The 17074-nt window shown below is 36.8% G+C and overlaps 1 protein-coding gene across 1 annotated transcript in view; it reads right to left on the bottom strand.

Moving 5' to 3' along the window:
- Positions 1 to 6034: 6034 nt before the first annotated feature.
- LOC149576681 (Mitochondrial substrate carrier family protein) overlaps positions 6035 to 17074 on the bottom strand; it is a 63813-nt gene continuing 52773 nt past the window's right edge. Inside the window, exons 5-6 of the mRNA XM_089819101.1 lie at positions 6882 to 7096; positions 6035 to 6767 (exon numbers count right to left, since the gene is read on the bottom strand). Coding sequence (XP_089675227.1) covers positions 6711 to 6767; positions 6882 to 7096 — 272 coding nt within the window. The 3' untranslated portion in view covers positions 6035 to 6710. The remainder of the gene's footprint in view (positions 6768 to 6881; positions 7097 to 17074) is intronic.

The raw sequence follows: 17074 nt of genomic DNA, 5'->3' as shown, positions 1-17074 counted from the left end.
CCTTAGCCTTTTGGTTCGTGTTTCTTCTCACCCTATTCCGCCCATCTCTAGTCACCTTGCCCAAATCCACCCCCATACCCATTTCTATTTTGAGGATAGTGATCAAGACCTCTTCATTTTTCATGTGAGAAGATTCCTTTGTCACACTAGCTTCATGGCTCACAGCCAGGTGTCTATCGTGTTTCACTCACTAGTCACTGCGATTTGGGAGTTGGCTCTCCTCTCTATCCCCCACTACTCCATCCCCACAACTCTAGATCTATTTGACGCAATACTTGCCCCATGAACCAGTGGTTTGATGATACTTGTAAAACTTTCCACCACTCCTTGTGCTTGGCTTTTGATACTCATTCCCCCGATTTCACCAATCTACGACTCTCTTACAAACGCTTTCTTCACCATAAGAAGTGTTATTGCCTCATAGGGCAGATCCCTTGTGACACGCTTATTAAGTACCCCATGTTGTTTTGGCGCATCATGTTCCCCCAGCGTAGCCAACCCCAATCCATCCATGACCTTTGCCTCCCATGTCTCCACGTTGTATGACATCCCGAGTCAACTCGCTCCCCTTCCTAGCCCACCCCCCATTGTCAATTGTTCTCCACCTCCAACATTTACAAGGCCATCAGACTTATGAAATGCAACAGGGTGGTTGATGAGGAGGGTTTTCTGACTAAGCTCTTCAAGCTCAGTACCACGATCTTGGGCCCTTATCTCTCTACACTCTATAATAGAGTGGTTTTTTTTTTATTTTCTAGACTCATGGTCAAGACACATTATTCACCCGATCCATTAGTCTAGGCTGGCTCCAATCCTAGAAACTATAGGACCATCATGATTGGGCATACATTTACCAAACTTTATGCTACAACATTGAATACTATTTTATCCAATGAGCCTGATAGAAAGAATTGCAGGGCTAAGGGTCAAGCAAAATTCAAGGAAAACTACCAAACCATGGATCATATTTTTACCCTACAGGCTATTATCGAAGAGGCTCAGCACCACTCGAAGAAAGTCTACTATTGTTTTGTGGATTTTCGTAAGGCTTTTGATTCCATCCCCAGAGTGGCCCTTTTTTAGAGACTTAGAGATATTGGTATTTCTGAGATCTTACTAATGGCTATCATGAGGTTATATGAGACCATAATTGGTAGACTTGAGACCACTAAGGGCTTCTCTGACCCTATCCAGAGCACCATTGGGGTGAAGCGGAGTTGCCCTCTCTCGTCCACCTTTTGTGAGATCTACACTGATGAGCTCGAGGCTTTTCTCAGTGACTCCTCGCTTTCGGGTGATGGTTGTCATCTACACTAGGTATTGGTCTCCATCCTTCTCTTTGCTGACAATGTGATTCTTCTTGCTTCTCCTAAGGGTCTTCAGAGACTTCTGGATAGACTTGCATCTTTTTGCAACATGAGATGGTCATGAACCTTGAGAAGACTCGTGTTATGGTCTTCAACAGCCTAAAGACCTCACATCTCCATTTTCACTTCCAAGGTTGGGAAGTTGAGATTACATCATCTTACACATACCTTGGGGTTAAGTTTTCCAAATCTCATTTCAGCTTGAGATCAGCCATTCAACCTCAAATCAGTAAAGGGTTGGGTTCCCCTGCCATGCTCTAGAGACAGTGCTTCAGACACCACTTTCAGGACACATTGTATAAGTTATCCCTCTTGGATTCCTTAGTAAGACCCACAGTGCTCTATGGTTCGGTGGTTTGGGATCCTTCTTTTTTAGACTCTAATTGAGCCATGATCGAGTGCACCCAGACTCTGCTCCTCTATCGGATTATCAAATGTCATAGGTCTACCCCCCACAATATTATTTTGGTTGAGTTTGGAGCTCACCCATTCAAGCTTGCAACCATTTTTTACCTGATTTGGTTTCTCCACCATCTTCGTGGCTTTGCATACTCGACTAAAGGCCAACACAGATACCCTTACTTAGCCTACTACTCCTCAGTTGCTATTGTAGACTCTGATCCAACCAATAGAGCTCGTTGTTGGTATGCCCACACTACTATCCTACTGAGTTAAGTTGAGATTAACATTGACCGTCTCCCTCCCTACCAGTTCTCATTGGACGCTCCTGCTCATCTACTCCTCTCGACAAGAGTTGAATGGGCATGTGAAACTTGACATCTACAAGTAGTATATTATACACACATGGGTTGATCCTCCAGGGGGACTATGTTCGAGGATGGCTTTCTACGTCAAGCACTTCTTAGATATTCGAGATGGGATTATTGTACGCCCTGAGTACATACAAAAATATTGGACACACGCCCTATGTATCTCCCTTGGCTCCTTCAAGGTGGGCTTGCACAAACTCTAGATCCAAGTCGATCACCATATTGTTAGATAGGATCGGATGTGTAGACTTTGTACCTTAGGAGAGGCAAAATTTGGGATCCATTTCCTTTTCAAATACCCCATATACTACGAGATTAGAGGGAGATTTTTTTTTTTTAGAGATTGCAGATCCCTCTCAGATAATTTCAAGTACACAGATCAACGTTGCATTGCTCTCTATCTTTGTGAGTCCTTACAGCTTCGTGACCATACTTTACAACTATCATCTCCCAGGAGTCAAGCCCAAGCATAACTTATTACGACCTTCTTCTTGCCCTTAAGTTTGACTCAGGGTGTGAAGCGACTGTACAATTTTCCTAGCATGGGTAATTCCAAATTTGTGAGACCCCGCAGGGGGGCCTCTTCACCAGCGATACTCCTCTCGTAGCACTTAACCTCATCACAGGGCCTCTGGTAGCCACCCAAATCAGTCGTTGTTGGACTTTTTCCCTGTGACGACAGATACCTAATCTTTTATGTGATGTCCCTTGGTTTCTTCTTCAATTGTTGTACTTGTTCTTTTGTGGACACTATTTGGTGCTCTTATTGTCCACTATCTTCTTGGTGTAAGTTTCCAATCCCATAGACCCACATTGTGGTCTTTTGTTGGACATTAATAAAATTATCTTATCTTATTTTATCTTATCATAGCAACATGACTCATCATGATTGGGCTTATTACAATAAGCGCACTTTGGTCCTTATGGCTTTGGTTTATCTCCCTTAGGAGGAAGTGGCCCTGATGTGATGTCAGGGCTAGAATCAATCTAAGACTCTATAAGATGTGACTTTTGTTTCTTCTCCTTCATAGAAGATGGCCAAGCTACCAATGCATAAGTCTATGAGCCTGTGAGAAAATCCAACTGAGAGCTTAACTTTCTCTCGAGTCAAATAATCACAAAAAACCTCAAAGGATGGCATGCTAAATCTAGTACCCAAAGCATTATTGGTGAAATAGAAGGTAGAAGAAAAAATTTGAAAGTTTCCACGAAGCTTAGAAAGAATCAGGTAAATGCACTCAATGTCAGTCTTGGTTTTCCCACAACCCTGCAATAAAGATCTTTGTTTTTTGAATGGAAAGAAAATAATCTGGTACAAGAGAGGTAAATGTTGTCTCAATCTGAAGTTCCCTGAACTCATTCAATGTACCAAACAAGCCTTCAAGCTTGGTGCACATAGCCAAAGGGGTATTGCATCCATCAAGATGAAACTGTAGAATGTCAGATACTTGTAAAGCAATCAACCCCACTGCCTCCTCCATCTTGTTCCTATGTTGCGTGACCTCAAAAGGCCTCTGTAAAACTAGTTGCATTATGTCTAAACAAGACAACGAGCCTTTTGATCGGAGAAGTCGTGTCATCAAGGACTTCCATGAATGATAGTTATGAGGGGTTAGAAGTTCTAGACAATAAGAGGTCTCAATAATTGTTTTAGAAGGTTTTGGATCGGTTTTTGAAAAAAATATGGTTTACTTATGTAAATAACGAAAACACTAATACAAAACACCCCCCACAATGCAAAAATCGAACCCTAACCTCTAGGAGGAATGTGTATACAAGAAAATAGCAAAAAGGCTTCAGTTTGAGAATCACATGTACCTTTGGGAATTACTGTTGAAAATAACACAGAATATGGATAGTGCTCGAGAAGAGCTTTCTAGTGCTTCTATCAGATAGGAAAAATGAAACTACTAAAACAAGTAAAACAAGCAAGTTACGCCCCCCAAAAGATAGAAAGCATTATCTGACTTCGAGCAAAAAAAAATAGGTACCAAACTGGAAAAAATACCTTCACCATCATGTCCATCTCTGAATAAGCGTTCCTACGCTTCTTTCAGATCCAAAAATGTCTGTCTACTCGAGTTAGAGCCAAAAAATCGACAAGGCCTTCATAGCAAAGTAAAAATAATTTAACCCTTTCAAAAATTGAAAAAGGGCTAAAAAAAACCAATAGGTCCTCCATTACAAGACATCAATCCTTATAGAAGGAGATCGAAAAAGCTAAAAGAGAAACCCTAAGAAATAAATGACATTTAATAATTACTAATTAATTATTAAATAAAAATGCAAGTGCATAAAAGAAATCTTTAAAAAAGAGTAAAGGTAATTTAATAAATTAAATTAAATTAATCATTTACTTTTATATATATATATATTGTGCACAAACATTAGACCCTCTAAGTTTCCTTATTATCACTAGGATTCAAAAACATTCTTTGTAAATCGATAATAATCTCATAAGTGTGTTTATACTGCTATATATTATTAATACTCCGTGCCTGCAATATTTTCAATTATTGATTATTGAAAGAGTATTGTTGTGTCAAATCTAGTCTCGAAGGATGTGCAATACAATGCAGATGTTTGATTAAAATCTAAGTAATATATGCCATAATTTGTCGAGAGGTGTTGTACTCAAAAGAGCAATTACAATATTGGATATGTGACAAAGAAGAAATGTCCGATGATGTTGAATGGGGTGGTATAGATCTTATTTTTATATCCCCAAATTGAATGGATGACATCCTTCGATAATGATAAGACAGTCCTCCATAATTATTAGTTTACAAAGTATACCAATAACATTTAAGATTATCATTTATTAATAATTCTATTAACATTGATTAATATAATTATAATACAGATTATATTAATCTTCTAAATTACATTAAATTATCATCCCACTTGGTCTCATTGTAATTATATTTGTTCGTCTTTGAACATATTTTATCATTTTAACATTATTACTTATACAATTATTCTTAGTATTATTATTTATTTATATATTATAAAATTCTATTTATGGAGGTAACATCATAGTTCTCAAAATTGCATTGCTTATCCTCGAGGTGTTAACATGTTTCTTCATACTATTCAAGAGTAACTTTTGCTGGTGAATTTTCGTTCATTTCCTAGAGGTATTTAGTCCACATTATAATGTGACTAAAGTGTGACACTCGACCAGAAACTGTCACCATTCTTCACTAATGTCACAACTGACATATTGAGCTGCCTTAAGAGATTTGATTGCCTATTTATTTTAATTGTGACAGTCAACGAGACATCGTCAACATTCTTCACTGGTGCCGAAATTGACAAATTGAGCTGCCTTAAGATATATGTTTGCATAGTTATTTTAAGTGCACCAGTCCACAAGACGCTGTCAACATTCTTCGCTAATGCCGCAATTGACAAATTGAGCTTCCTTAAGGCATTTTATTGCCTATTTATTTTAAGTGCAACAGTGACGAGGTCAAAATTCTTGGCTAATGCCAAAATTGACAAATTGAGCTGCCTTGAGATATATGATTTCCTACTTATTTTAAGTGCACCAGGTAACTTGACGAGATGCTGTCAAGAATTGGATTTCACCATCTCGATAGCAAAAGATCACTATAATGTGTTTAAAGCTCTTCTTCAGGTATGGCGATTTTCAGATATTTAACAGTTCTAGCTACAAATCAACTTAGCAATCCAAACATCTGTCAAAAACTATGAATTTAAATATATTGAACTTCTATTTGAATTATGGTAACGTGGTTGATCCTTTATTAACCTAAAAAAAACAATGACGTCGCCGGCAGTGGCCAACTGGTTATACATTATTTCACTCATGTTTCAATAAGTATAAATAATACCAATTTAATGAATCCAAAGTTTAGTCAAATAACAAAGCAATGAAAGATAGATGCATGTCACAATATTATTCATTGAGTTGATTTTTCACATGTCATTTTTCCTTTAGTTCCAGCTGAAATTTGATTCAGTATTTCTCGACTTCTTTTGCCTCCTACTTGACAGCAGTAAAAATATTGTCATTCAAATGTGTCTTATATAAGGAACAAGAAATTAGGGCAACATTAACATTCTAAGATATTGAAAGGAATTAATGATTAGCTTACATACTTCGGCTTCATCGTAATGATTCGCTGATATGAATAACTAAAATATGAAGTTAATCATTGGTTTCAAACCACCTAACCCCAGTTTGGCATCATTTGTCAGAATCAATAATTTATTCAAAAATTCCTTTTCCGAGGTATGTGTTCGCCAGCAAATGATGGAACCATGGTTTCTCTTTTGGACCAAGTCCTTAGCAAGCACGTCACTGAAAAGTGTTTTATTCAAACTAACATCAAAATGTCGGTTTCCTTCAATAAGTTTACTCTGGCGCAAAGACACTGGATTAAGAACTAAGATCTAGGGCTAATGCTAGAAATCAAAAAATGAGGCTCTCCAAGTGAACCAAAGAGGCAATGCTAATGATAGTGAATGGAGAAAGAATTCAATCAGGTATAACAGTTCCCTATTATTGGAGTCAAAACTGAGCTAATGTTCTCAAGCAAATACAACTTTAAATCCCAATTGATTTTTCTAACTTCTGAATTTGGTTCAAGAATATCCATGTCATCTGTAAGCATTTTGCATAAAAGTTTATTAGTAAAATTCTTTAATCGATTTAAAAATTAACAAAATTAAAAATGCATTAGACAAAAAGTTTTACCAAATTATCCAATTGCCTTACCATGACATGAGGTGCAATTCGAATGCAATAAACAGGAAACCCAGTATAGAATTTGAATGGTCCCCCAGCCTTGAATGTTTTAGCAAAACAGTCTAAAGAGCCTGAATATGGATACTTTCCATTGGCATCAGGTTGCATTTTTTGGATCTGAGTCTTCACATAATCAAAAGGCAGACTGCATGCAGATGCAAAAAAGCCAGAAACAGCACTGGCACCTGCATTACACAAATCAAGGCAGCTGTTAGCTACAACCTAGTTCAAACCATTTAACACTGTCTCTGCCAGAATCAACTATTTAGCATATCTTCATAACAGCACCAAAATAATGCAGGTGGAATGAGGAAACACAATATTGACAAAAGTCATGCACCACGGAAAGGTAAACCAAGCAGGTAAAATATTTCAAAATTAATTGTTCACCCATAGATTGCAAACTTGTTGAATATTCACAGGTCACAGGCAATTTTCTGCACCTAACTTTGTCCTCAAACTCATGAAGTCACTGAATTGAGTTTACGGTGAGTTTACAGAGCAACTTGGGGTGAGTACTTGGCATCTATGTAGGAGAAATTCATGCATGCCAAATTATTTCCAGGATTTTACCAAGTTTTGAATGTAAATCTTTTTTTAAGTTGCTGAGCCCAAGTCAATTTAGGTCAGCCAAATTTTTCCCGAGTCTTTGGGAACCATGATTTCCTCATATAACTAAATGCTCTTATTTAATGTAGCACTGTTGGTATGTTTATTACTATTATCATTTGTGATATATTTTTTGCACAACATTTTCTGAATGCTCTACATATGGCATAATAGAAGCTAAACAGGGATGACTTGCGGAAACCCAGTAACTAAAATTGCCTGAACCAGAATAGTACATTATCTACATAAGACGTGTTGAACTCTTGAGAGATGGGTTCTTGTGAGATATGGACCAAAAGATCACAAAGCTACACAGAAAGCAAAAATACCATATCATATAAGTTGATGCACTACAGAAACACCACAAGTAACATTTTAATTATTATATATGAACGTCCATATCTGGCCTCATGAGAGATGTTTTGTTGTCAAATATGACCCAAAACTCAAAACTACACAGATGAACCACAAAAAACGTGTCACGTAAGTTGATGAGTGCAGAAACACCACCTATGTCATTTTTATTGTTATTATTATTTGGTCGTGTTACATGATCCCCTTGTTGAGTTTGTATTTTCAATATAGGCAATGATAATCCCTCTAACATTGTGTTTGACATTTCCAATTTGTAGTCATTTTATTTTGCTCCTCTTAAAAGGTTTGAGAATTTGCCATCAGCACACTTCCTTTGGGAAGACCACTAGCCAACTTTGACCTTCAAGTTGTCCCTTTCATCTTGTATTTCAATAAGTTCCATTTCTAACTATGGATGATATTTTGTATATAACAAACTATATGCTTCAGTTCCCCCAACCTTTCCATTAAATCACATCCCTCAACTTTTCCAACAACCCACTTCACAGGTCGATTAAAATCAATTTTGCAGGTACTGACAGGTTATAGTTTTACGGTGTGACTTTTGTAACAAAGTTTCATTTTTCCACATATTGTTATGCGCCTCCAGTGTACTTTCATGAACCCTCACCTGGCAAAGCCCTCTGGTAAAATGATCTCCAAGACACTTATAATACTTATGGATATAGTAATATACAAAAAAGAAATCATTCACTGTTCTCCTTTCTATCACCTTAAATCAAACTTGCCTTTTGTGTGCATACACCAGAGTTGCAAGGTTCACTGAGTACTTGACAAGTACAGCAGTTGCAAGTCTGAGCAGGCAAAAAGAAAGAGCAGCTAGACAACTCAACTAGTTTGGCAAGTTTTCTGACATACACAAAACTAGTTATTCTAACTCCCCTTTGAGTCATCCCATTTGGGACTCTACCCTGAATAACACAAAAAAAATGTTTAAATCATTTCTATTTAATTCTAAACATCTGGTCCATAAAGCATTATATGTAAAAGAAAAAGTGCTTAAGCCCTGGAACCCATTAAGGTAAACAACAAAGAAAAGGAATTGGCATAGTGCAAAGAGTGAACAGCAAACAGCAGCAAATTTGAAGAGGCATGTTTATTGTCGATATTTCATTTCAACTTCTAGCAGTTATTATGGGCCTAGAGTTTGTGAAACGGGATTGGATATCATATCACATACAATCATCACTTGAAAGCAAGGATTGGGCGTAGACAAACAATAAGGAGCTTTAGGATAGTTCTTCAATTCCTTTTTATGTAAGTAATGTTTTTTATTTATTTTTTAGTTCTCATCAAAACAAATATTTTAATTTATTTAGCTGTCATAAGTTTCAAAAGTGAAAGATAATTTTACTTTAGAATACCATTTTTATTTCTTTTTTGCTTTAAATATCTCCTTATTGGCCAGTGTTACTTAATGCACTCATTGTTGTCAGGGCGTGGTTCAAAGCCCTTGATAATGAAGAGATAAAGTACCCTATTCTGAATGAAAAGGTGGCAGATGTGAGATCCCTAATGAGCAAAGCTAGCTAAGGAAAAGTGAAGGCATCACCATCATGTATAACACCTGAATTAACACAAGAAACAGGCCATCACTGAATTTACTTATTTCCTTCATATGTGGAACAATTTTCATAAAATATATTTATGCTCCAGAAAAGGTAAAGAACACAAAATTTATAGGATTTGTTTTAAAAGAAATTGTTGCTGGGGTCAATGATGGTGATGAAGTGCAAGAGATTGCAACCAATGCAAAATATACCAGCTAGACTTCTCATGGAGAGGCATCTATCCAATTCTATTAGTCACTGTTCTAATCAATGCTTGACATTACATTAAAAGACCTTGGCAAATATACATTTAGAATACATGGCACCACTGGGCATAAGGAAATGCATTATTTGGTGTTCCTTTTGAGAGTGGAGTTGGCATTACAAGGAAGAATTAGTTTTTCAGAATTATATAAGCTAGACATACTTGTGAGACCAGAGTCGAAGTTCCATGAATTTAAGAGGAATATTCAGAGTGAACCAAGAACCGCGCATGGAGGAAATGCTTGTTTTAGTGTACATGGCCTCTCACATTCCAAATCTACTTGCCCCTCTTGTCAGGATACCACTCATCGCTCCAGTTGAGAACAAAAGGATAAAGAAGAAAATGAATTGCAACAAGATGAAATGTTTAGCATAATGACCAAGGCTTTCATGTGGAGGATGAACTCTCATATATTTCGCCTCAACAGGAAAATGTTGAGAAGAAAATCAAGGAAGCAGTGGGACATCTTCAACAAAGATAAAGTGTAGCTGGCAAAGATCAACATCACGAAAGACTACAAGAAAATCATCACAAGCTTGAAGATGAAGAGATCCTCGGTATACTTTCATGCATAACACAAACTGAGGTTCTTGTGAATGAATTGTGATAAATTTCAAGCATCCTAGGAGAGGAAGGCAGCTAGGTGAACAAGTTGAACAAGGAATTGCTAGATATTTCAGGTGAATCAAAGTACGAAGAACAGTTTGACAAGGCATTGCAAGGAATCATAACCACCATGTTATTTGTGTGTGTGTGTGTGTGTGGGGGGGGGGGGGGGGGGGGGGATGTGGGGGGCACAGGGGATCATAACGAAGGGCAAAAGGAATCACTACTGGAGACATTTCAAGATGGAGAGGATTAAGGCAAGTGGCATGATTCGCCATCAACTTAAACCTGCAGAGGAATTACCACTTGAGATTGAATTAGAAGACCAATTCATGAAGGAGGTGTTTGATGATGTTCATACTAGCTTGAAGAAACCATGCTTGATGAGATTCAATATGAAGAATTGCAAGATGTTCCTAACGAAGATTTGATTAGCAATTTCACATCAGATGATGAGGCTCCATGTATCTTTAACGAGAATGTACAAGATAGGTTGAGCGAAGAACAACTTACTCCCATGGGAGATGAAGATGAAGAACAATTTGGGTTGGTGCTACACTTAGATATTACATTTGATCAACTTGAGAGAATATCTGAGGGAGGGATCATCAAGGAATCTTTAATTTTTGAGGAAGTACTTTAAGTGACCAACAAGGATGCCCCATAACAGTTTTTCCAAACCCTCTACAAGCTTCACCGTTTATATGTCAAAATCAAAATTGAAAAAGAACAGAAAAGAAGGAATGCAAAAGAAAGAAAATGAAAAACAAGAATAATGAAATAATTTACATAAGGGTGTGCAAATCTCTATATTGGTGCTACTAAATAAAAATCACTAAAGGTAGAGCAATGTTCTTGGTGCACCATAGCAATAACCTTGTTGCAACCATGGATGCCTAACTGGTCACAAGCTCTATCTAGGATGCTTTTGGATAGAGCCTAAGTCTAATGAATCTAAGACACTTTCTAAGTTCTGGTTGAACGGGGAACAAATCACTTGCACACACGTGATATAATCAAAGATAGAGACTCTTAGATCAAATTGTGGTTTCTTACTAGGAGCCAAGGTGAAGCGGAGAAAATCTGAGGGTATGGATTTTCACCACCCCCAAGGATTCACTTTATCCTCAAACATACCTCAGTTCCACCCCATAACAAGACTCATCCAAATAATAAATGAGTGGCGATCAATCATAAAGGCTAGCAAGGGAGCAGGAAGGTGCTTAAAGGCATGAGTTATGTAATGAGACCCGCAGGCTCACTCCTGACTATGTTGAAGAATAATTCTTTTTCTTTGAAAGTTTTATATTATCTTGTGTTTTGAGATATATGATTTTTTGCAGTTTTCAGAATGTATAAACAACAATGCTTTGGAATGCAAAGTAAATGATTATGATTCAAATCCACTTTTATTTGCTATTATTCCAAAAGAGAAATATTTCCAACATAAGAACACGTGCAAAACTTAATTTAATTGAGGAACCTGATACTAGCAGATTGACGTTGGGAGTTAGATGGAAACAATTTGCAGCTGAATGTATAAACCCAAGCCAGCAATCAGATCACAGCCCTTGATGAAGAACACTGCCAATAACTGGAAAGAGATGCTGTTATATATGAAACGCAACCCTCAATAAAAAAAACACGCCACCAGTTCACACTCAGTGGATACTCCAAAATGACATCATTTTTTGCAGGAAATTAGAACACCAATAAGCTGTCCCAACAACTCCAAATCACAGCAGTAAGAGGTGAATGAATCACAGCCATTAGCTTCAATTTCAGAGAGCAAACGCAGACCAGCAAACACGCAATTCATTGGCAATGTCAGCCAACTCAAGGTGCAAACCAGGAATTGAGAAATTATCAATTTCTCCAAACCCCACATAGAAACCCTTCAGCTCTCTGATTTCTATCAACATAAGCAACATGAATGATCGATGAAGTGCTTTTTATAACATTTAAAAATCAAAATTTCACCGTCACACCAAACACCATGTAGCTTCTTAGATACACCTTTCACTTAAAAGCCCTTTGCTTTATACATAGGCACATATTGGAATAATATAATTTATTAACTCCATTTGGCTCCAAAAATGACCTTTTCAACAATATAATGATATCTATGACACACTGTCATTGTTTCCTTTGCCCAAGATTTAAAAATTTCAACCCAGTTCCAGCGAGCTATTACACTAAGGTGGCCAATATACAATACCAGCAAAAAATAGAAACCTCGACCTATTTAATCTATGCTCCACGGATTTTCCGGGACGGGAGCGTCTTTGGGTGTAGGGACATGTTTCTGGTACAGGAACAGATCAAACCCAAAATTTTGGGGACGGGACAGTGATTAAAAACATAAGGTATTTTTTATATAGAGAGACAGAAATAAAATATGCATATCAAAACATTGATAAAGCACTCACTATAGACATTTTAGAAGATCAATACATGAAAAACTATCAAATGATAAATACTAAATACTTCCATTATAACAATATCACATACATACAGAAAAAATCAAAATGCCTAAAGGCTCCAAGAATCATGCCTGAAATCAAAATGAAATAAAGAGAAGTCCAACTAAAATAGTAAATACTAAATGCAATCTTTCCTCACTGCTGCTGCTCTAAGTTTTTTTTCTTCCTCTTAGCAAGTATGGAAAATCTACAAATGAGTAGAAGAGTTAGCATTTAGCATTTAGTGTTTTAATGGACTACATAAGGTTTGCAATTTTTATTATATCTTAAAGACCACCAGGGGCCCGCACAGACAGCATAAAATTTACAAAACATTTACAAAAAATGATTTTCGGGGGTGTTTTGACGTTACCCATCTGGCTGGAAAAAAAAGGGGACAGCCAGCAGTATTGGGGGCAGATGAGGGACGATAAAGCCATCCCAAGTACTGCTGGCCACCCCCAAGTTCCTTGCAAAAAAAATATTGGTTGATTCGGGGACGTTTCCAAATTTGGCAAAGAAGAAACGGCTCTAGGGATAGCAAAAATCTGTCTCAGCGTCCCCGTTTTGTCCCCAGGACAGGTACAACCCCAGAATTGTAGTGGACGCATCCCTATGAAACAATGCATTATATTAAATAATCATAATTCACATATCTTGTGAAAATGACTGAAGAAGCATCAAAACCGAAATTTGACAAAAAATGAGTTATCCTAATGAAGAAAGACAATAGATGAATCTGACAAAGTGACTTACTAAAAATAGACACTCCCTACAAGATTCTTGGAGCTCAAACCAAAAGCCTTGAGAGCATCATTCAACTCCTCTAACTCATTTGAGCTCATCGAAATTTGTTGACTTATTATAAATAGTAAGTCTCACCAAATGGAGCCATAACCCTCAACAGGGTCCACTAATCACCAAACTTGGCCTACAAGGACCTAGTAATAGACTAAATCCATTCACTATCATAGTCATCCTAAAAGGGGACATTACAAATTAGGACCATAGTAACAAGAGGATGCAGCCTACCATTTTTCCCCAACACACCCGAGACAGGGACGCACCCAAGATAGGGGGTGGCATTCTCATGTCCCCAGTGGTGGTACCATTGTGCCGCCATCTCATCAAAGATAGGGGGACATACCCACATCACCTATGGGGATAGGGGGGCAAGAACAAGTCTCCTGAGGAGATGAGGGGACAAGAACAAGTCCCCTGACCCCTCCAAGGGGCGGCTGGGTGTGCCCTATCCAACCAAAAAAAATGAAGTTCATTTAAAAAAATTAAACATGTTTTAAATTGTATTGGGAGTATTGAATATCATATCATGTTTCTCAATTTAATCATCTCTATGATGAGATATTCATACTTTTGATATCTATGGCTATTATTATTTAATATTTATATAATAGAAGTTAGAACTCTTTCATTTGCTCATTCAAGTATTGAAATTTTAAATATTTATTATTCAATGTTCAATGTTTCACTTTCATGTTCAATGTTCAAAGTTCAGAGTTCCACTTTCATGTTCAATGTTCAATGTTCAATGCAATGTTCAAATATTTAAATTTTCGTAAATTAGTATTTTACATCTTTAAGTCTTATATTGTTATATATTTTTTCATTACTAGCATTTTAGGTACCATATGTATAGCATATACTATATACAACCCCTCCCCCTCTCTCCTCCCCTATCGTCGCCCTAATTGAGGCTCCTTTGTCCCTCATCTCGTAAACTTGTCCACCTGTCTCCTTGTCCCCCAGGGCAGTTTAACTATTGTTAGGAACCAAATGAGAAGTGAGTTCAAGAGAGAAATTTACGAAAAAAAAAAATCTTCCCCTTCAAGTGGCGGATTCTAAAACCCCAACAGGAATTATAATTCCTCTCCTACATGTAATTTCCACCCCTATGTGGGGGCCTAACTCAAGATGATAAGGCATCAATTTTTGATGAGCCAAGCATTGGAGGAAATAATTGCTTATAATCGGCCTATAATGTTCAAAAATCAAATTAATTTAAAGAGTTTTATTAGCCCATAATAAAGCCATGTCAAACCCCCTTTGGATAACATGCAAATTCAAGTCAAGTCGCAAGGAAAACTTTCAGAGGATGTAGAAGACCCGAAAGATGAAGCAATTTGGGAATATGAACCATCACATTCATTCACCAAAGATTGATATCTTCAAAAGAGTTAATCTAAGTTAGAAATGTTGAGTATCAAGAGATATTTTCTCTTCATCAAGAGATTTAATAGATCTACAAATTAACGATGATGAGGTAGCACCTAATTGTCTTCTCTAACCAAAAAACTCTAGTTACATGCAAATTCAATCACATCATGCCAAGTGCACAATTTCCCGTTGGCCATCAAAAACATTGTAATTTCCTTATTGGTCCATAATGCGGTGCCTTCATGTGATCGATTGATATCATGGAAACCCTAATTAGGGTTTGTAGGGATGAATCTTCGCCCTTGATCTTGAGCTGATGTTGGCCCTTCGTTATAATTGTATTATAAAACATCGTGACCTTTTCATTTGTAATGGTTAGAAGGTTAGGTCGTAATGGAATTAACAGCAAGGGAACTAGCGATAGAATAATTTAGCTAAGGAAGAGACTTGATCAAAATTGTTGCTATGGTGCTATCAAAGTGGATGATAATTCACTATTGGTTGTTTAGGGTAAATTACTTAATGTAGCTTTGAAGTATTGTGTGGTTTCCTCATACTTTCACTTGGTGTCGATTCAATTTCATGTTGCAAGTAGTTAGTTCAATGAAAGCAATTTAGGATGTTTACTTGCTTGACTCAGACAAAACCGGTACACTAGCCTCTAGTTGATTACAAGTGTGCCTTGTGCGGTTAGTTGACGATAGAAAGAACTTAATGTCAATTGAAATTCAATCTTTAGTTTGTATCCTTATGATGGGATTGAAGAGGAGATATCCATTTGAAAACCATTGAACACTTCTTAGAAGCTTGCACTAGGTGGGTGGAGCCACTAAATAAGCTACATCTAGTAGATTCCAAGTCATTGACGAGTCTTTACATTCAAGATTAGAAGTAGGAGTAGAAATCTAGTTTAAGTTTCAATCAAGAAGTCATGAATTTGAAAACCAAAACAATATTTTCATTGCATAATGTGAAGCCAAGTCATTAGAAGTGCATTGTGGAATCTTGATAAACAAGTACTCAAATGTTTACCAAAATATCACATCCTTTCAATGAGTGAGCATCCACAGCTAATGGACCCCTGTGAAGTAATTTCATGATCATACTTTGCATGATTAGCATGAAAGATCACCTGCAAGAGAGGGTTGAGTGTTTAGTGTTTCTCTCTGAAACATTGGATATTTCATTCTACATGTTACAGTGGAACAAAACTCACATCAACAATTCTACATTGGGATTGTGGATTCTCCTCAAATGGTGGCAGAACCTTATCTCTAACAAGCATTTCTTATTTAAATTCCTTTTATTTGTGTATTTACTAATTGCATAACTTGTTGGATAACAATTTTTAAGTGAAGATTGCAGTCCTAAATTTCTATTTCCTTTCCACATTAAACTCGAACCACTTGCCCATTTACTAGTTGAGTGTTGAATGACTCCTTATCGATAGAAAGATCTTTTTTCTTGGTGGATTCTCTACACAGTAATGGTTTCTCCATATATGAAAGAAGACTTTTTTGTCTGCTAATGAACAAGAAGAAAAGAGCCATGGAGATAAATTCGTTGGCTTCTCTCATATTCAATTTAGATTTAAGCTTGACATTATTGTACATAGAGATACCTATTGTACATAGATATTTATTTTGGATAACTATTATTCTTGTAAATTAAATTTGAAATTATAAGATTTTTTACACCAATATTATTAAACAATAAGTTATTTAAATTACATTTTTAAATCAATTGTTTAATAACATAGAAAACTATGTTAAATATAAGCTCACTTACTAGATTTGCACCTTCATGGCCTACTTCCGGATTTAGATGCCTACAGGCATGATTCAAAGGTGGGGGTGCCCACAGGAAGCATGTCCACAGGTTGAGGATGTGCTTCCTAGGCGCATTCTGTAGTATCCTCTTGCTGAGGATCCTCATGGTGCTTGCTAAAACTCTAGATTTACAACTACACAATAAAAATTAAAAATCCTATGAGATGATATTTCATGATCTAATATAGTGACCACAACCCCTATGGTATAGCCTCATTCTCTATGATGCTATTTCAAAACAAACATTGTAGATCTCATCGAAATATCTAGCAAGATCATTTTTCTGATCTGT

The sequence above is a fragment of the Cupressus sempervirens genome, chromosome 1 (genome assembly GCF_028749045.1).
Source record: "Cupressus sempervirens isolate cs-2001-9-10 chromosome 1, ASM2874904v1, whole genome shotgun sequence".
In the NCBI taxonomy this organism is placed as follows: Eukaryota; Viridiplantae; Streptophyta; class Pinopsida; order Cupressales; family Cupressaceae; genus Cupressus; species Cupressus sempervirens.
Note: the sequence above shows the minus strand (reverse complement) of the source record. Positions and strands in the feature narration are given on the sequence as shown.